The 22339-nt window shown below is 46.1% G+C and overlaps 1 protein-coding gene and 1 long non-coding RNA gene across 2 annotated transcripts in view; both read left to right on the forward strand.

Annotated features, from left to right (window-relative positions):
- The window catches only part of LOC118382491 (TBC1 domain family member 15-like), a 104454-nt gene that overhangs the window by 48174 nt on the left and 33941 nt on the right, over positions 1-22339 (forward strand). Inside the window, exons 9-10 of the mRNA XM_052513390.1 lie at positions 8733-8861; positions 12142-12245. Of these exons, the coding sequence (XP_052369350.1) occupies positions 8733-8861; positions 12142-12245 (233 nt within the window). The remainder of the gene's footprint in view (positions 1-8732; positions 8862-12141; positions 12246-22339) is intronic.
- LOC127927264 (uncharacterized) lies at positions 12319-14142 on the forward strand. The gene is made up of 3 exons (XR_008126723.1): positions 12319-12417; positions 12461-12546; positions 13958-14142. It is a non-coding gene; the product is annotated as an uncharacterized LOC127927264 (long non-coding RNA).

The raw sequence follows: 22339 nt of genomic DNA on the forward strand, positions 1-22339 counted from the left end.
TTAGGGGGGGGAGGCAGGTAGGGTTAGGGGGAGGCGGCGTCAGGACTGTTGTCCTCAACTGACTAGGTCTCCTCTTTCAACATCAGGACTGTTGTCCTCAACTGACTAGGTCTCCTCTTTCAACACCAGGACTGTTGTCAACTGACTACGTATCCCCTATCCCATTTAGCAGATGCTTTTATCAGGTACAGACTTACAGTAGTGTGCATAAATGTAACATATGGGAGGCTGCAGCGAAAATCTAACCAAGGACTCTTGGCATTGCAAGCGCCATGTGCTCTCAATCTAACTGGATTAAATAAAGGTTTTAAACATTATTTAAATAGATCTGTGGTGTGTAAATAGTAAATAAATTAGACCTCTTTCTCACACACACACACACACACACACACACACACACACACACACACACACACACACACACACACACACACACACACACACACACACTTCGATTGGCTGATGATGCAGAGTGTAACCTCTGAGTCACGGAGGAATGCTACGCACGGCAGATTTTTTAATTAGATTTTGATTCCATGAACCTCCTGGCTGGCCACTTTATTACCTTGTGGAAATCATTAGAAAAGAGGGAGAAAGATCAATAGTGTAAATATGCTACTTTACCCGTTTTAAAACAACCTCTGTATAAAGAGCCACACTATACGAAGTTGATCAGATATGCAGCTTTGAAGGTCCCCAAGAACACCGTGGCCTTCATCATTATTAAATGGAGGTAGTTTGGAACCACCAGGGGCTGGTCGCCCGGCCATACTGAGCAAATTGGGGGAGAAGGGCCTTGGTCAGGGAGGTGACCGAGAACCCGATGGTCACTCTGACAGAGCTCCACAGTTCCAGAAGAACAACCATCTCTGCAGCACTCCACCAATCAGGCCTTTATGGTAGAGTGGCCAGACGGAAGCCACTCCTCAGTAAAAGGCACATGACAGCCTGCTTGGAGTTTGCCAAAAGGCACCTAAATGACTCTGACCATGAGAAACCAGATTTTCTGGTCTGATGAAACCAAGATTGAACTCTTTGGCCTGAATGCCAAGCGTCACATCTGGAGGAAACCTGGCACCATCCCTACGGTGAAGCATAGTGGTGGCAGCATCATGCTCTGGGGATGTTTTTCAGGGACTGGGAGACTAGTCAGGATCAAGGGAAAGATGAACGGAGCACCGAGATCCTACAGAGAGATCCTTGATGACAATCCAGAAGCACACAGCCAAGACAATGCAGGAGTGTCTTTGGGTCTCTGAATGTCTGAGTGGCCCAGCCAGAGCCCAGACGTCTCTGGAGAGACCTGAAAATATCTGTGCAGCGTCGCTCCCCATCGAAGCTGACAGAGCTTGAGAGGATCTGCAGAGAAGAATGGGAGAAACTCCCCAAACACAGGTGAGCCTAGCTTGTAGCTTCATACCCAAGAAGACTGGAGGCTGTAATCGCTGACACAGATGCTTCAACACAGGACTGAGTAAAGGGTCTGAATACTTCTGGTAATGTCAAATGTCAGTGTTTTATTTTGTTTCACATTTTTTTCTAAAAATTTTAACTTGTATTTGCTTTGTCATTATGAGGTATTGTGTATAGCTTGATGAGGGGGATGAAATGATATAATCCATTTTGGAATAAGGTTGTAACGTAACAACATGCGGATGAAGTCGAGGGGTCTGAGTACTATCTGAATCCACTGAATGGAGAAGCTTGGTGGGACTCTCTCTCTTGTTCTGTTTACACCTTCAGAAAAATATTTTCACTGACGTGAGAAAAGTTCTTCCTAAATCTCTTTCTAGTTATTTTCCAATGAAGGCGTAACAAAATAGCGCAATCTTGTGTGTATTGGCTGGCTGGATGTTGGATAGTTATGGTGCTGCACGAACACACACACACACATCCCTGCTTATCACAAAGCTCATGAATTATTGACTCCTATATACAGTCCACCCCCCTTATCAGCCCCGTCCCCATGGAAACAGTTCTCCGCATCGTAGCTTAGGCTTTAGTTAGTCTGTCTTTCTGGCTGAATCCTCGTCTTCTATCTCTCTGAGCAGAACTGTTCAATTGACTTAAGTGTCTGAAATGAGGACAGAGTGTAGTCGCTACGGTATTGTACCAGGTTGTTGGCCTGGCAAACCAAACGTCACACAGCTGTCAATTGGACGTGTGTGTAGGCTAGTACTGGACACAGAGTTAGAAATGACACACACACACACACACACACATTAGAAATAGTGTTTTAAATTATTTCCATTTTAAAACGGACACAACGTAACCAGTGGTCCAGCCAGAGCTTGGGGTTTTGTTGGATTTCAATGGGGTCGTGACCCTCATGAGTTGGACTTGACACCCTTCTGTCTCTCTCTCTGTCTCTGTCTGTCTCCCTCTGTCTCTCTCTCGGTCTGTCTCTCTCTCTGTCTCTGTGTCTGTCTCTCTCTCTGTCTCTGTGTCTGTCTCTCTCTCTGTCTCTGTGTCTGTCTCTCTCTGTCTCTCTGTCTCTGTCTCTCTGTCTCTCTCTCTCTCTCTCTCTGTCTCTCTGTCTCTCTCTCTCTCTCTCTGTCTCTCTCTCTGTCTCTCTCTCTGTCTCTCTCTCTGTCTCTCTCTCTGTCTCTCTCTCTGTCTCTCTCTCTGTCTCTCTCTCTGTCTCTCTCTCTGTCTCTCTCTCTGTCTCTGTGTCTGTCTCTCTCTGTCTCTGTCTGTCTCTCTGTCTCTCTCTGCTTTACTGGCAGGGTTAACAAAGCAAGTGAAATAGATATTAAACAATTTACAGTAACAATATGTCTATATGCACTTTTGTAATGATGTGCAGATAGTTTAAATAAACATAACATAAATATGGGTTGAATTTACAATGGTGTTTGTTCTTCACTGGTTGCCCTTTTCTTGTGGCAACAGGTCACAAATCTTGCTTCTGTGATGGTACACTGTGGTATTTCACCCAGTAGATATGGGAGTTTATCAAAAGTGGATTTGTGTGATCTGAGGGAAATGTGTGTCTCTAGTATGGGGTCATACATTTGGCAGGAAGTGTGGTTAGGAAATGCACCTCGGTTTCCACCTCATTTTCTGCAACTGTGTACTCACTGTTTAGGGTAAAATGACATTCTAGTTTGCTCTGTTTTTTTGTTAATTACTTGACACATTGAAAATAATAATATTTTTGTTTTTCTCATGATTTGGTTGGGTTCTAGTTGTGTTGCTGTCCTGGGGCTCTGTGTGTGAACAGGGCCCCAGGAACCAGCTTGTTTTCTCATGATTTGGTTGGGTTCTAGTTGTGTTGCTGTCCTGGGGATCTGTGGTGTCTGTGTGTGAACAGGGCCCCAGGACCAGCTTGTTTTCTCATGATTTGGTTGGGTTCTAGTTGTGTTGCTGTCCTGGGGCTCTGTGGTGTCTGTGTGTGAACAGGGCCCCAGGAACCAGCTTGTTTTCTATGTTGTCTCTATATCTGGTCACTGAGTCTTTACATTGTTAATGTCTTTCTTTTGTTTAAATTATTAGATTTTGACAAGGTATTTTGGTAATTTGATATCTCAGTCCCTCCCCCTCCCTCCCTCCCTCCCTCCCTCCCTCCCTCCCTCTCTATAGTGTGTTATTGGTGTAGCAGTAAGTCCCCTCCCTCCCTCTTTCTCTCTATAGTGTGTTATTGGTGTAGCAGTAAGTCCCCTCCCTCCCTCTTTCTCTCTATAGTGTGTTATTGGTGTAGCAGTAAGTCCCCTCCCTCCCTCTCTCTCTCTATAGTGTGTTATTGGTGTAGCAGTAAGTCCCCTCTCTCCCTCCCTCCCTCTCTCTCTATAGTGTGTTATTGGTGTAGCAGTAAGTCCCCTCTCTCCCTCCCTCCCTCCTCCCTCCCTCCCTCCCTCCCTCCCTCCCTCCCTCCCTCCCTCCCTCCCTCCCTCCCTCCCTCCCTCCCTCCCTCCCTCCCCTCCCTCCCTCCCTCCCTCCCTCTCTCTCTATAGTGTGTTATTGGTGTAGCAGTAAGTCCCCTCTCTCCCTCCCTCCCTCTCTCTCTATAGTGTGTTATTGGTGTAGCAGTAAGTCCCCTCCCTCTCTCTCTATAGTGTGTTATTGGTGTAGCAGTAAGTCCCCTCTCTCCCTCCCTCCCTCTCTCTCTATAGTGTGTTATTGGTGTAGCAGTAAGTCCCCTCCCTCTCTCTCTATAGTGTGTTATTGGTGTAGCAGTAAGTCCCCTCTCTCCCTCCCTCCCTCTCTCTCTATAGTGTGTTATTGGTGTAGCAGTAAGTCCCCTCCCTCCCTCCCTCTCTCTCTATAGTGTGTTATTGGTGTAGCAGTAAGTCCCCTCTCTCCCTCTTTCTCTCTATAGTGTGTTATTGGTGTAGCAGTAAGTCCCCTCCCTCCCTCTCTCTATAGTGTGTTATTGGTGTAGCAGTAAGTCCCCTCTCTCCCTCCCTCCCCTCTCTCTATAGTGTGTTATTGGTGTAGCAGTAAGTCCCCTCTCTCCCTCTCTCTCTCTATAGTGTGTTATTGGTGTAGCAGTAAGTCCCCTCCCTCCCTCTCTCTATAGTGTGTTATTGGTGTAGCAGTGAGTCCCCTCCCTCCCTCCCTCCCTCCCTCCCTCCCTCCCTCCCTCTCTCCCTCCCTCCCTCTCTCTCTATAGTGTGTTATTGGTGTAGCAGTAAGTCCCCTCCCTCCCTCCCTCTCTCTATAGTGTGTTATTGGTGTAGCAGTAAGTCCCCTCTCTCCCTCCCTCCCTCTCTCTCTATAGTGTGTTATTGGTGTAGCAGTAAGTCCCCTCCCTCCCTCCCTCCCTCTCTCTCTATAGTGTGTTATTGGTGTAGCAGTAAGTCCCCTCTCTCCCTCCCTCCCTCTCTCTCTATAGTGTGTTATTGGTGTAGCAGTAAGTCCCCTCCCTCCCTCCCTCCCTCCCTCCCTCCCTCCCTCCCTCCCTCCCTCCCTCCCTCTCTATAGTGTGTTATTGGTGTAGCAGTAAGTCCCCTCTCTCCCTCCCTCCCTCCCCTCTCTATAGTGTGTTATTGGTGTAGCAGTGAGTCCCCTCCCTCCCTCCCTCCCTCCCTCCCCCTCCCTCTCTATAGTGTGTTATTGGTGTAGCAGTAAGTCCCTCCCTCCCTCCCTCTCTCCTCCCCTCTCCCTCCCTCCCTCTCTCTATAGTGTGTTATTGGTGTAGCAGTAAGTCCCCTCTCTCCCTCCCTCCCTCCTCCAGTAAGTCCCCTCTCTCCCTCCCTCCCTCTCTCTATAGTGTGTTATTGGTGTAGCAGTAAGTCCCCTCCCTCCCTCCCTCCCCCCTCTATAGTGTGTTATTGGTGTAGCCCTCCCTCCCTCCCTCCCTCCCTCTCTATAGTGTGTTATTGGTGTAGCAGTAAGTCCCCTCCTCTCCCTCCCTCTCTCTATAGTGTGTTATTGGTGTAGCAGTAAGTCCCCTCCCTCCCTCCCTCCCTCTCTAGTGTGTTATTGGTGTAGCAGTAAGTCCCCCCCTCCCTCCCTCCCTCTCTCTATAGTGTGTTATTGGTGTAGCAGTAAGTCCCCTCTCTCCCTCCCTCCCTCTCTCTATAGTGTGTTATTGGTGTAGCAGTAAGTCCCCTCCCTCCCTCCCTCTCTCTATAGTGTGTTATTGGTGTAGCAGTAAGTCCCCCCTCCCTCCCTCCCCTCTCTATAGTGTGTTATTGGTGTAGCAGTAAGTCCCCTCCCTCCCTCCCTCCCTCCCTCTCTCTATAGTGTGTTATTGGTGTAGCAGTAAGTCCCCTCCCTCCCTCTCTATAGTGTCCCCTCCCTAAGTCCCCTCCCTCCCTCCCTCCCTCCCTCCCTCCCTCCCTCCCTCCCTCCCTCCCTCCCTCCCTCTCTATAGTGTGTTATTGGTGTAGCAGTAAGTCCCCTCCCTCCCTCCCTCCCTCTCTCTCTATAGTGTGTTATTGGTGTAGCAGTAAGTCCCCTCTCTCCCTCCCTCCCTCTCTCTCTATAGTGTGTTATTGGTGTAGCAGTAAGTCCCCCCCCTCCCTCCCTCCCTCCCTCCCTCCCTCCCTCCCTCCCTCCCTCCCTCCCTCCCTCCCTCCCTCCCTCCCTCCCTCCCTCCCTCTCTCTATAGTGTGTTATTGGTGTAGCAGTAAGTCCCCTCCCTCCCCTCTCTCTCTCTATAGTGTGTTATTGGTGTAGCAGTAAGTCCCCTCCCTCCCTCCCTCTCTCTCTATAGTGTGTTATTGGTGTAGCAGTAAGTCCCCTCCCTCTCTCTCTCTATAGTGTGTTATTGGTGTAGCAGTAAGTCCCCTCCCTCCCTCTTTCTCTCTATAGTGTGTTATTGGTGTAGCAGTAAGTCCCCTCTCTCCCTCCCTCCCTCTCTCTCTATAGTGTGTTATTGGTGTAGCAGTAAGTCCCCTCTCTCCCTCCCTCCCTCTCTCTCTATAGTGTGTTATTGGTGTAGCAGTAAGTCCCCTCTCTCCCTCCCTCCCTCTCTCTCTCTCTATAGTGTGTTATTGGTGTAGCAGTAAGTCCCCTCCCTCCCTCTCTCTCTCTATAGTGTGTTATTGGTGTAGCAGTAAGTCCCCTCCCTCCCTCCCTCTCTCTCTATAGTGTGTTATTGGTGTAGCAGTAAGTCCCCTCTCTCCCTCTCTCTCTCTATAGTGTGTTATTGGTGTAGCAGTAAGTCCCCTCTCTCCCTCTCTCTCTCTATAGTGTGTTATTGGTGTAGCAGTAAGTCCCCTCCCTCCCTCTCTCTCTCTATAGTGTGTTATTGGTGTAGCAGTAAGTCCCCTCCCTCCCTCCCTCTCTCTCTATAGTGTGTTATTTGTGTAGCAGTAAGTCCCCTCCCTCCCTCCCTCTCTCTCTATAGTGTGTTATTGGTGTAGCAGTAAGTCCCCTCCCTCCCTCCCTCTCTCTCTATAGTGTGTTATTGGTGTAGCAGTAAGTCCCCTCCCTCCCCCCTCTCTCTCTATAGTGTGTTATTGGTGTAGCAGTAAGTCCCCACTCTCCCTCTCTCTATAGTGTGTTATTGGTGTAGCAGTAAGTCCCCTCTCTCCCTCCCTCCCTCTCTCTCTATAGTGTGTTATTGGTGTAGCAGTAAGTCCCCCCCTCCCTCCCTCCCTCCCCCTCCCTCCCTCCCTCCCTCCCTCCCTCCCCCTCCCTCCCTCCCTCCCTCCCTCCCTCCCTCCCTCCCTCCCTCCCTCCCTCTCTATAGTGTGTTATTGGTGTAGCAGTAAGTCCCCCCTCCCTCCCTCCCCTCCCTCCCTCCCTCCCTCCCTCCCTCCCTCCCTCCCTCCCTCCCTCCCTCCCCCTCCCTCTCTATAGTGTGTTATTGGTGTAGCAGTAAGTCCCCTCTCTCCCTCCCTCCCTCTCTCTCTCTATAGTGTGTTATTGGTGTAGCAGTAAGTCCCCTCTCTCCCTCCCTCCCTCTCTCTCTCTATAGTGTGTTATTGGTGTAGCAGTAAGTCCCCTCCCTCCCTCCCTCCCTCCCTCCCTCCCTCTCTCTCTATAGTGTGTTATTGGTGTAGCAGTAAGTCCCCTCCCTCTCTCTCTCTATAGTGTGTTATTGGTGTAGCAGTAAGTCACCTCCCTCCCTCTCTCTATAGTGTGTTATTGGTGTAGCAGTAAGTCACCTCCCTCCCTCTCTCTCTCTCTCTCTCTATAGTGTGTTATTGGTGTAGCAGTAAGTCCCCTACCTCCCTTTCTCTCTATAGTGTGTTATTGGTGTAGCAGTAAGTCCCCTCCCTCCCTCCCTCCCTCCCTCCCTCCCTCCCTCCCTCCCTCCCTCCCTCCCTCCCCCTCCCTCCCTCCCTCCCTCCCTCCCTCCCTCCCTCCCTCCCTCCCTCCCTCCCTCTCTCTCTATAGTGTGTTATTGGTGTAACAGTAAGTCCCCTCTCTCCCTCCCTCCCTCTCTCTCTATAGTGTGTTATTGGTGTAGCAGTAAGTCCCCTCCCTCCCTCCCTCTCTCTCTATAGTGTGTTATTGGTGTAGCAGTAAGTCCCCTCCCTCCCTCTTTCTCTCTATAGTGTGTTATTGGTGTAGCAGTAAGTCCCCTCCCTCCCTCTCTCTCTCTATAGTGTGTTATTGGTGTAGCAGTAAGTCACCTCCCTCCCTCCCTCTCTCTCTATAGTGTGTTATTGGTGTAGCAGTAAGTCCCCTCCCTCCCTCCCTCTCTCTATAGTGTGTTATTGGTGTAGCAGTAAGTCCCCTCCCTCCCTCTTTCTCTCTATAGTGTGTTATTGGTGTAGCAGTAAGTCCCCTACCTCCCTCTCTCTATAGTGTGTTATTGGTGTAGCAGTAAGTCCCCTCCCTCCCTCCTCTCTCTCTCTATAGTGTGTTATTGGTGTAGCAGTAAGTCCCCTACCTCCCTCTCTCTATAGTGTGTTATTGGTGTAGCAGTAAGTCCCCTCCCTCCCTCTCTCTATAGTGTGTTATTGGTGTAGCAGTAAGTCACCTCCCTCCCTCCCTCTCTCTCTATAGTGTGTTATTGGTGTAGCAGTAAGTCCCCTCCCTCCCTCTCTCTCTATAGTGTGTTATTGGTGTAGCAGTAAGTCACCTCCCTCCCTCCCTCCCTCTCCCTCCCTCCCTCCCTCCCTCCCTCCCCCTCCCTCCCTCCCTCCCTCCCCCTCCCTCCCTCCCTCCCTCCCTCCCTCCCTCCCTCCCTCCCTCCCTATAGTGTGTTATTGGTGTAGCAGTAAGTCACCTCCCTCCCTCTCCCTCTCCCTCTCTCGTATAGTGTGTTATTGGTGTAGCAGTAACATGTAGGTAATGCAGTATTTCCATACTCTCCCTCTCTGTCCTGGTAGATTGATCTTGGCGTGCTGCCAGCGGTCCGGCGTAGGGAGCCTGTTGGGGCGGAGGAGTGGAACACCAACATGGACCCTGAGGGACGCATGAGGAACATCTCACACCTTAAACAGATCATATTCAAAGGGGTAAGGAACACCTCAAATGTGGGGCCAGGAACCAACTAAATACAGCAGGATGTAACACACTGAAACACCAGGATATAACACACTGAAACACCGGGATGTAACACACTGAAACACCAGGATGTAACACACTGAAACACCAGGATATAACACACTGAAACACCAGTATATAACACCAGGATATATCACACTGAAACACCAGGATATAACACACTGAAACACCATGATGTAACACACTGAAACACCAGGATATATCACACTGAAACACCAGGATGTAACACACTGAAACACCAGGATATAACACACTGAAACACCAGGATATAACACACTGAAACACCAGGATATAACACACTGAAACACCAGGATATAACACCAGGATATAACACACTGAAACACCAGGATATAACACACTGAAACACCAGGATGTAACACACTGAAACACCAGGATGTAACACACTGAAACACCAGGATGTAACACACTGAAACACCAGGATATAACACACTGAAACACCAGGATGTAACACACTGAAACACCAGGATGTAACACACTGAAACACCAGGATGTAACACACTGAAACACCAGGATGTAACACACTGAAACACCAGGATATAACACACTGAAACACCAGGATGTAACACACTGAAACACCAGGATGTAACACACTGAAACACCAGGATATAACACCAGGATATAACACACTGAAACACCAGGATGTAACACACTGAAACACCAGGATATAACACCAGGATGTAACACACTGAAACACCAGGATATGACACACTGAAACGCCAGGATATATCACACTGAAACACCAGGATGTAACACACTGAAACGCCAGGATATATCACACTGAAACACCAGGATGTAACACACTGAAACACCAGGATGTAACACACTGAAACACCAGGATATAACACACTGAAACACCAGGATGTAACACACTGAAACACCAGGATATATCACACTGAAACGCCAGGATATATCACACTGAAACACCAGGATGTAACACACTGAAACACCAGGATATAACACACTGAAACACCAGGATATAACACACTGAAACACCAGGATGTAACACACTGAAACACCAGGATGTAACACACTGAAACACCAGGATGTAACACACTGAAACACCAGGATGTAACTCACTGAAACACCAGGATGTAACACACTGAAACACCAGGATATAACACACTGATATAACACACTTAAACACCAGGATGTAACACACTGAAACACCAGGATGTAACACACTGAAACACCAGGATGTAACACACTGAAACACCAGGATATAACACACTGAAACACCAGGATGTAAACACTGAAACACCAGGATATAACACCAGGATATAACACACTGAAACACCAGGATATAACACACTGAAACACCAGGATGTAACACACTGAAACACCAGGATATAACACCAGGATATAACACACTGAAACACCAGGATATAACACACTGAAACACCAGGATATAACACACTGAAACACCAGGATATAACACACTGAAACACCAGGATATAACACACTGAAACACCAGGATATAACACACTGAAACACCAGGATATAACACACTGAAACACCAGGATGTAACACACTGAAACACCAGGATGTAACACACTGAAACACCAGGATGTAACACACTGAAACACCAGGATGTAACACACTGAAACACCAGGATGTAACACACTGAAACACCAGGATATAACACACTGAAACACCAGGATGTAACACACTGAAACACCAGGATGTAACACACTGAAACACCAGGATGTAACACACTGAAACACCAGGATGTAACACACTGAAACACCAGGATATAACACACTGAAACACCAGGATGTAACACACTGAAACACCAGGATGTAACACACTGAAACACCAGGATGTAACACACTGAAACACCAGGATGTAACACACTGAAACACCAGGATGTAACACACTGAAACACCAGGATATAACACCAGGATGTAACACACTGAAACACCAGGATATAACACCAGGATATAACACACTGAAACACCAGGATATAACACACTGAAACACCAGGATGTAACACACTGAAACACCAGGATATAACACACTGAAACACCAGGATGTAACACACTGAAACACCAGGATATAACACACTGAAACACCAGGATGTAACACACTGAAACACCAGGATGTAACACACTGAAACACCAGGATATAACACACTGAAACACCAGGATATAACACACTGAAACACCAGGATATAACACACTGAAACACCAGGATGTAACACACTGAAACACCAGGATGTAACACACTGAAACACCAGGATGTAACACAATGAAACACCAGGATGTAACACACTGAAACACCAGGATGTAACACACTGAAACACCGGGATGTAACACACTGAAACACCAGGATGTAACACACTGAAACACCAGGATGTAACACACTGAAACACCAGGATGTAACACACTGAAACACCGGGATATAACACACTGAAACACCGGGATATAACACACTGAAACACCAGGATATAACGCACTGAAACACCAGGATGTAACGCACTGAAACACCAGGATGTAACACACTGAAACACCAGGATGTAACACACTGAAACACCAGGATGTAACACACTGAAACACCAGGATGTAACACACTGAAACACCAGGATATAACACACTGAAACACCGGGATGTAACACACTGAAACACCGGGATGTAACACACTGAAACACCAGGATGTAACTCTTTTCAGAGAGTGTTTTGTCTCCCGACATCGCCTCTCTCTCTGAAGCGACCGTTGGAAGGCTCAGTTGAAACTGGAACAGCTCTGTTCGGCCTGTTTTGTTTGTTACTTACTGTAGGACTGTGGAAATAAAAGCTGTCTGTCTTTCCTCTCTTACTTTCTCTCTGTCTCCCCCCCATCCCTCTTTCTGTCCCCCCATCCCTCTTTCTGCCCCCCCATCCCTCTTTCTCCCCCCCCATCCCTCTTTCTGCCCCTCCATCCCTCTTTCTGTCCCCCCCTCCATCCCTCTTTCTGCCCCCCCATCCCTCTTTCTGCCCCCCCCCATCCCTCTTTCTGTCCCCCCTCCATCCCTCTTTCTTTCTGTCCCTCTTTCCCCCCATCCCTCTTTCTGTCCCCCCATCCCTCTTTCTGTCTCTCCCCATCCCTCTTTCTGTCTCTCTTCCCCCCATCCCTCTTTCTGTCTCTCTTCCCCCATCCCTCTTTCTGTCTCTCCCCCCATCCCTCTTTCTGTCTTCCCCTCCCCCATCCCTCTTTCTGTCTCTCCTTCCCTCCTAGGGTCTGTGTCACGTGTTGAGGAAGGAGGGATGGAAGTTTCTGCTGGGCTACTTCCCCTGGGAGAGCACCCTGGAGGAGAGGAGGAGTCTGACCAGGAGGAAAACGTAAGAGAGACACTCCTACTCATTAGGAGACTGGGAGGAAAACGTAAGAGAGACACTCCTACTCATTAGGAGACTGGGAGGAAAACGTGAGAGAGACACTCCTACTCATTAGGAGACTGGGAGGAAAACGTAAGAGAGACACTCCTACTCATTAGGAGACTGGGAGGAAAACGTGAGAGAGACACTCCTACTCATTAGGAGACTGGGAGGAAAAGGGGAGAGAGACACTCCTACTCATTAGGAGACTGGGAGGAAAACGTGAGAGAGACACTCCTACTCATTAGGAGACTGGGAGGAAAACGTAAGAGAGACACTCCTACTCATTTGGAGACTGGGAGGAAAACGTAAGAGAGACACTCCTACTCATTAGGAGACTGGGAGGAAAACGTAAGAGAGACACTCCTACTCATTAGGAGACTGGGAGGAAAAGGGGAGAGAGACACTCCTACTCATTAGGAGACCGGGAGGAAAATGTGAGAGAGACACTCCTACTCATTAGGAGACTGGGAGGAAAAGGAGAGAGAGACTCTCCTACTCATTAGGAGACTGGGAGGAAAAGGGGAGAGAGACACTCCTACTCATTAGGAGACTGGGAGGAAAACGTAGGAGAGTCACTCCTACTCATTAGGAGACTGGGAGGAAAACGTAGGAGAGACACTCCTACTCATTAGGAGACTGGGAGGAAAACGTAAGAGAGACACTCCTCATTAGGAGACTGGGAGGAAAACGTGAGAGAGACACACCTACTCATTAGGAGACTGGGAGGAAAACGTGAGAGATACACTCCTACTCATTAGGAGACTGGGAGGAAAACGTAAGAGAGACACTCCTCATTAGGAGACTGGGAGGAAAACGTGAGAGAGACACTCCTACTCATTAGGAGACTGGGAGGAAAACGTAAGAGAGACACTCCTACTCATTAGGAGACTGGGAGGAAAACGTAAGAGAGACTCTCCTACTCATTAGGAGACTGGGAGGAAAACGTAAGAGAGACTCTCCTACTCATTAGGAGACTGGGAGGAAAACATGAGAGAGACACTCTTACTCATTAGGAGACTGGGAGGAAAACGTGAGAGAGACACTCTTACTCATTAGGAGACTGGGAGGAAAACGTGAGAGAGACACTCCTACTCATTAGGAGACTGGGAGGAAAACGTAAGAGAGACACTCCTACTCATTAGGAGACTGGGAGGAAAACGTAAGAGAGACACTCCTACTCATTAGGAGACTGGGAGGAAAACGTAAGAGAGACACTCCTACTCATTAGGAGACTGGGAGGAAAACGTGAGAGAGACACTCTTACTCATTAGGAGACTGGGAGGAAAACGTAAGAGAGACACTCCTACTCATTAGGAGACTGGGAGGAAAACATGAGAGAGACACTCTTACTCATTAGGAGACTGGGAGGAAAACGTGAGAGAGACACTCTTACTCATTAGGAGACTGGGAGGAAAACGTGAGAGAGACACTCCTACTCATTAGGAGACTGGGAGGAAAACGTAAGAGAGACACCTACTCATTAGGAGACTGGGAGGAAAACGTAAGAGAGACACTCCTACTCATTAGGAGACTGGGAGGAAAACGTAAGAGAGACACTCCTACTCATTAGGAGACTGGGAGGAAAACGTAAGAGAGACACTCCTACTCATTAGGAGACTGGGAGGAAAAGGAGAGAGAGACTCTCCTACTCATTAGGAGACTGTGAGGAAAAGGGGAGAGAGACACTCCTACTCATTAGGAGACTGGGAGGAAAACGTGAGAGAGACACTCCTACTCATTAGGAGACTGGTGGGAAAACGTAAGAGAGACACTCCTACTCATTAGGAGACTGGGAGGAAAACGTAAGAGAGACTCTCCTACTCATTAGGAGACTGGGAGGAAAACGTAAGAGAGACACTCCTACTCATTAGGAGACTGGGAGGAAAACGTAAGAGAGACTCTCCTACTCATTAGGAGACCGGGAGGAAAACGTAGGAGAGACACTCCTACTCATTAGGAGACTGGGAGGAAAACGTAAGAGAGACACCTACTCATTTGGAGACTGGGAGGAAAACGTGAGAGAGACACTCCTACTCATTAGGAGACTGGGAGGAAAAGGAGAGAGAGACTCTCCTACTCATTAGGAGACTGGGAGGAAAAGGGGAGAGAGACACTCCTACTCATTAGGAGACTGGGAGGAAAACGTAGGAGAGACACTCCTACTCATTAGGAGACTGGGAGGAAAACGTAGGAGAGACACTCCTACTCATTAGGAGACTGGGAGGAAAACGTAAGAGAGACACTCCTCATTAGGAGACTGGGAGGAAAACGTGAGAGAGACACTCCTACTCATTAGGAGACTGGGAGGAAAACGTGAGAGATACACTCCTACTCATTAGGAGACTGGGAGGAAAACGTGAGAGAGACACTCCTACTCATTAGGAGACTGGGAGGAAAACGTAAGAGAGACACTCCTCATTAGGAGACTGGGAGGAAAACGTAAGAGAGACACTCCTCATTAGGAGACTGGGAGCTCCTCCATAATTGACACATGTCCTCTGTCAGATCTGCATCATAACAGCACTGCTGACATAATACTAGGATAGGAAAACCCAACAACTCTCACTTCATGTTGTCTTTATGCTCGTAGAGAGCTCTTACAGCGTTTTATGAATCTTTACATTTACGTTTTCCTCCTCGTCTCCTACAGCCTTACATTTACGTTTTCCTCCTCGTCTTTTACGTTTTCCTCCTCGTCTCCTACAGCTTTACATTTACGTTTTCCTCCTCGTCTTTTACGTTTTCCTCCTCGTCTCCTACAGCCTTACATTTACGTTTTCCTCCTCGTCTCCTACAGCCTTACATTTACGTTTTCCTCCTCGTCTCCTACAGCTTTACATTTACGTTTTCCTCCTCGTCTCCTACAGCTTTACATTTACGTTTTCCTCCCCGTCTCCTACAGCTTTACATTTACGTTTTCCTCCTCGTCTCCTACAGCCTTACATTTACGTTTTCCTCCTCGTCTTTTACGTTTTCCTCCTCGTCTCCTACAGCTTTACATTTACGTTTTCCTCCTCGTCTTTTACGTTTTCCTCCTCGTCTCCTACAGCCTTACATTTACGTTTTCCTCCTCGTCTCCTACAGCCTTACATTTACGTTTTCCTCCCTCGTCTCCTACAGCTTTACATTTACGTTTTCCTCCTCGTCTCCTACAGCTTTACATTTACGTTTTCCTCCCCGTCTCCTACAGCCTTACATTTACGTTTTCCTCCCCGTCTCCTACAGCCTTACATTTACGTTTTCCTCCTCCTCTCCTACAGCTTTACATTTACGTTTTCCTCCCCGTCTCCTACAGCCTTACATTTACGTTTTCCTCCTCGTCTCCTACAGCTTTACATTTACGTTTTCCTCTTCGTCTCCTACAGCTTTACATTTACGTTTTCCTCTTCGTCTCCTACAGCTTTACATTTACGTTTTCCTCCTCGTCTCCTACAGCTTTACATTTACGTTTTCCTCCTCGTCTCCTACAGCCTTACATTTACGTTTTCCTCCTCGTCTCCTACAGCTTTACATTTACGTTTTCCTCCTCGTCTCCTACAGCTTTACATTTACGTTTTCCTCCTCGTCTCCTACAGCTTTACATTTACGTTTTCCTCCTCGTCTCCTACAGCTTTACATTTACGTTTTCCTCCTCGTCTCCTACAGCTTTACATTTACGTTTTCCTCCTCGTCTCCTACAGCTTTACATTTACGTTTTCCTCCTCGTCTCCTACAGCTTTACATTTACGTTTTCCTCCTCGTCTCCTACAGCTTTACATTTACAGCTTTACATTTTTCCTCCTCGTCTCCTACAGCCTTACATTTACGTTTTCCTCCTCGTCTCCTACAGCCTTACATTTACGTTTTCCTCCTCGTCTCCTACAGCTTTACATTTACGTTTTCCTCCTCGTCTCCTACAGCTTTACATTTACGTTTTCCTCCTCGTCTCCTACAGCTTTACATTTACGTTTTCCTCCTCGTCTCCTACAGCTTTACATTTACGTTTTCCTCCTCGTCTCCTACAGCTTTACATTTACGTTTTCCTCCTCGTCTCCTACAGCTTTACATTTACGTTTTCCTCCTCGTCTCCTACAGCCTTACATTTACGTTTTCCTCCTCGTCTCCTACAGCTTTACATTTACGTTTTCCTCCTCGTCTCCTACAGCTTTACATTTACGTTTTCCTCCTCGTCTCCTACAGCCTTACATTTACGTTTTCCTCCTCGTCTCCTACAGCCTTACATTTACAGGTAATATGACTTGTATTTAAGAATGGCTAATACGTTTCAGTTTGAAAATAAATGTTGCCGTTCAGATGGCGTTGTGAGCACTATATGAAGAGAGTACTAGTTCTCATAGCTCAGCACCCCGGTTATGTTGAAGGAAATTAAAGTGGTCCGTACTATTCTGTTTCATCGCCACTCAGTCAACTCACCCTAAATGAGATTAGGGAATTGTCAGGGACCTCACGATACGATATGATCACGATATGTATGTGCTGATTCTATGTATCACGATACGATATGATCACGATATGTATGTGCTGATTCTATATGTATCACGATATGATCACGATATGTATGTGCTGATTCTATATGTATCACGATATGATCACGATATGTATGTGCTGATTCTATATGTATTACGATATGATCACGATATGTATGTGCTGATTCTATATGTATCACGATATGATCACGATATGTATGTGCTGATTCTATATGTATCACGATATGATCACGATATGTATGTGCTGATTCTATATGTATTACGATATGATCACGATATGTATGTGCTGATTCTATATGTATTACGATATGATCACGATATGTATGTGCTGATTCTATATGTATCACGATATGATCACGATATGTATGTGCTGATTCTATATGTATTACGATACGATATGATCACGATATGTATGTGCTGATTCTATATGTATTACGATACGATATGATCACGATATGTATGTGCTGATTCTATATGTATCACGATACGATATGATCACGATATGTATGTGCTGATTCTATATGTATCACGATACGATATGATCACGATATGTATGTGCTGATTCTATATGTATTACGATATGATCACGATATGTATGTGCTGATTCTATATGTATCACGATACGATATGATCACGACATGTATGTGCTGATTCTATATGTATCACGATACGATATGATCACGATATGTATGTGCTGATTCTATATGTATCACGATACGATATGATCACGATATGTATGTGCTGATTCTATATGTATCACGATACGATATGATCACGATATGTATGTGCTGATTCTATATGTATTACGATATGATCACGATATGTATGTGCTGATTCTATATGTATCACGATACGATATGATCACGATATGTATGTGCTGATTCTATATGTATTACGATATGATCACGATATGTATGTGCTGATTCTATATGTATCACGATATGATCACGATATGTATGTGCTGATTCTATATGTATCACGATATGATCACGACATGTATGTGCTGATTCTATATGTATCACGATACGATATGATCACGATATGTATGTGCTGATTCTATATGTATCACGATACGATATGATCACGATATGTATGTGCTGATTCTATATGTATTACGATACGATATGATCACGACATGTATGTGCTGATTCTATATGTATCACGATACGATATGATCACGACATGTATGTGCTGATTCTATATGTATCACGATACGATATGATCACGACATGTATGTGCTGATTCTATATGTATCACGATACGATATGATCACGACATGTATGTGCTGATTCTATATGTATCACGATACGATATGATCACGACATGTATGTGCTGATTCTATATGTATCACGATACGATATGATCACGACATGTATGTGCTGATTCTATATGTATTACGATACGATATGATCACGACATGTATGTGCTGATTCTATATGTATCACGATACGATATGATCACGACATGTATGTGCTGATTCTATATGTATCACGATACGATATGATCACGACATGTATGTGCTGATTCTATATGTATCACGATACGATATGATCACGACATGTATGTGCTGATTCTATATGTATCACGATACGATATGATCACGACATGTATGTGCTGATTCTATATGTATCACGATACGATATGATCACGATATGTATGTGCTGATTCTATATGTATTACGATATGATCACGATATGTATGTGCTGATTCTATATGTATTACGATATGATATGATATGTATGTGCTGATTCTATATTTATTACGATATGATCACGATATGTATGTGCTGATTCTATATGTATTACGATATGATCATGATATGTATGTGCTGATTCTATATTTATTACGATATGATCACGATATGTATGTGCTGATTCTATATTTATTACGATATGATCACGATATGTATGTGCTGATTCTATATGTATTACGATATGATCATGATATGTATGTGCTGATTCTATATGTATTACGATATGATCACGATATGTATGTGCTGATTCTATATGTATTACGATATGATCACGATATGTATGTGCTGATTCTATATGTATCACGATATGATCACGATATGTATGTGCTGATTCTATATGTATCACGATACGATATGATCACGATATGTATGTGCTGATTCTATATGTATTACGATATGATCACGATATGTATGTGCTGATTCTATATGTATTACGATATGATCACGATATGTATGTGCTGATTCTATATGTATCACGATACGATATGATCACGATATGTATGTGCTGATTCTATGTATCACGATACGATATGATCACGATATGTATGTGCTGATTCTATATGTATTACGATATGATCACGATATGTATGTGCTGATTCTATATGTATTACGATATGATCACGATATGTATGTGCTGATTCTATATGTATTACGATATGATCACGATATGTATGTGCTGATTCTATATGTATTACGATATGATCACGATATGTATGTGCTGATTCTATGTATCACGATACGATATGATCACGATATGTATGTGTTGATTCTATATGTATTACGATTCGATATTTACGATTTGATGTTCCAAACATATTGCTAACTAATTGTCTGATGCAGAGAGACGATGAGAAACTAGTTTTGATCAGTCATGGAAATAAGTACTGAAACCACGTTGGGTCACTATTTAAAAGGTCCAATGTAACTGTTTTTTATCTCAATATCAAATCATTTCTGGGAAACAATTATGTACCTTTTTTATTGTGATTGTTTTAAATTAAAAGGTAAAAAAGAAACACAATTGTTTCTCCTCAATCAAGAATTTAGCCTGGACTTTCTGGAAGTCGTCTGAGTGAGGGTTAAAACAGGAAACTGGCTGTTATTGGCAGAGAGGTTTGGAACTCTCTTTCTTATTGGTCTATTAACTCATTTAAAAGCCAAAACTCCATCCCACCAAAACAGGCAGAAATTTCAGGCGGTCTTTTCAAACAGCTCTTAGACTACAAGGACATTATCATTTTCACAATATTATTCCAACTTAATATATATATTATACATAAATATATTTAAAAGACAGAGAAATCAAGGTTTTGAGTGCACTGGGCTTTTAAGAAAAGATGGAGAACCGAGCTATAGGACAAAATACCAGTGTTTTGGTACAGGTAAAGTGAACTAGCGCTAGCTAACACTACCTAGCAAAATCAAAAATATATACATTTATATATGTTTTACTTGGAGTCAAGGTATCTATAATATGGTCCAAAGTAATATTGCGATATGTAACTATCAATTTTTTTCCGGCACTAATGTAATATGTGAAATATTCTCCGTTGTCTCACTCCTTTACTTCCTCTCTTTCCTCAGGGATGAGTACTTATTCCCTCTCTCATCATCCTCTTTTCTCTCTTCTCATCCTCTATTCATTTACATTTACATTTAAGTCATTTAGCAGACGCTCTTATCCAGAGCGACTTACAAATTGGTGCATACACCTTATGACATCCAGTGGAACAGCCACTTTACAATAGTGCATCTAAATCTTTTTAGGGGGGTGAGAAGGATTACTTACCCTATCCTAGGTATTCCTTGAAGAGGTGGGGTTTCAGGTGTCTCCGGAAGGTGGTGATTGACTCCGCTGTCCTGGCGTTGTGAGGGAGTTTGTTCCACCATTGGGGGCCAGAGCAGCGAACAGTTTTGACTGGGCTGAGCGGGAACTGTACTTCCTCAGTGGTAGGGAGGCGAGCAGGCCAGAGGTGGATGAACGCAGTGCCCTTGTTTGGGTGTAGGGCCTGATCAGAGCCTGGAGGTACTGAGGTGCCGTTCCCCTCACAGCTCCGTAGGCAAGCACCATGGTCTTGTAGCGGATGCGAGCTTCAACTGGAAGCCAGTGGAGAGAGCGGAGGAGCGGGGTGACGTGAGAGAACTTGGGAAGGTTGAACACCAGACGGGCTGCGGCGTTCTGGATGAGGTGTAGGGGTTTAATGGCACAGGCAGGGAGCCCAGCCAACAGCGAGTTGCAGTAATCAAGACGGGAGATGACAAGTGCCTGGATTAGGACCTGCGCCGCTTCCTGTGTGAGGCAGGGTCGTACTCTGCGGATGTTGTAGAGCATGAACCTACAGGAACGGGACACCGCCTTGATGTTAGTTGAGAACGACAGGGTGTTGTCCAGGATCACGCCAAGGTTCTTAGCGCTCTGGGAGGAGGACACAATGGAGTTGTCAACCGTGATGGCGAGATCATGGAACGGGCAGTCCTTCCCCGGGAGGAAGAGGAGCTCCGTCTTGCTGAGGTTCAGCTTGAGGTGGTGATCCGTCATCCACACTGATATGTCTGCCAGACATGCAGAGATGCGATTCGCCACCTGGTCATCAGAAGGGGGAAAGGAGAAGATTAATTGTGTGTCGTCTGCATAGCAATGATAGGAGAGACCATGTGAGGTTATGACAGAGCCAAGTGACTTGGTGTATAGCGAGAATAAGAGAGGGCCTAGAACAGAGCCCTGGGGGACACCAGTGGTGAGAGCGCGTGGTGAGGAGACAGATTCTCGCCACGCCACCTGGTAGGAGCGAACTGTCAGGTAGGACGCAATCCAAGCGTGGGCCGCGCCGGAGATGCCCAACTCGGAGAGGGTGGAGAGGAGGATCTGATGGTTCACAGTATCGAAGGCAGCCGATAGGTCTAGAAGGATGAGAGCAGAGGAGAGAGAGTTAGCTTTAGCAGTGCGGAGCGCCTCCGTGATACAGAGAAGAGCAGTCTCAGTTGAATGACTAGTCTTGAAACCTGACTGATTTGGATCAAGAAGGTCATTCTGAGAGAGATAGCCGTAGAGCTGGCCAAGGACGGCACGCTCAAGAGTTTTGGAGAGAAAAGAGAGAAGGGATACTGGTCTGTAGTTGTTGACATCGGAGGGATCGAGTGTAGGTTTTTTCAGAAGGGGTGCAACTCTCGCTCTCTTGAAGACGGAAGGGACGTAGCCAGCGGTCAGGGATGAGTTGATGAGCGAGGTGAGGTAAGGGAGAAGGTCTCCGGAAATGGTCTGGAGAAGAGAGGAGGGGATAGGGTCAATCGGGCAGGTTGTTGGGCGGCCGGCCGTCACAAGACGCGAGATTTCATCTGGAGAGAGAGGGGAGAAAGAGGTCAGAGCATAGGGTAGGGCAGTGTGAGCAGAACCAGCGGTGTCGTTTGACTTAGCAAACGAGGATCGGATGTCGTCGACCTTCTTTTCAAAATGGTTGACGAAGTCATCTGCAGAGAGGGAGGGGGTTTCAGGAGGGAGGAGAAGGTGGCAAAGAGCTTCCTAGGGTTAGAGGCAGATGCTTGGAATTTAGAATGGTAGAAAGTGGCTTTAGCAGCAGAGACAGAGGAGGAAAATGTAGAGAGGAGGGAGTGAAAGGATGCCAGGTCCGCAGGGAGGCGAGTTTTCCTCCATTTCCGCTCGGCTGCCCGGAGGGGATGAGTACTTATTCCCTCTCTCATCATCCTCTATTCCTCAGGGATGAGTACTTATTCCCTCTCTCATCATCCTCTTTTCTCTCTTCTCATCCTCTATTCCTCAGGGATGAGTACTTATTCCCCCTCACTTCTCATCCTCT

Source organism: Oncorhynchus keta, unplaced genomic scaffold, assembly GCF_023373465.1.
Source record: "Oncorhynchus keta strain PuntledgeMale-10-30-2019 unplaced genomic scaffold, Oket_V2 Un_scaffold_1044_pilon_pilon, whole genome shotgun sequence".
Classification (NCBI taxonomy): Eukaryota; Metazoa; Chordata; class Actinopteri; order Salmoniformes; family Salmonidae; genus Oncorhynchus; species Oncorhynchus keta.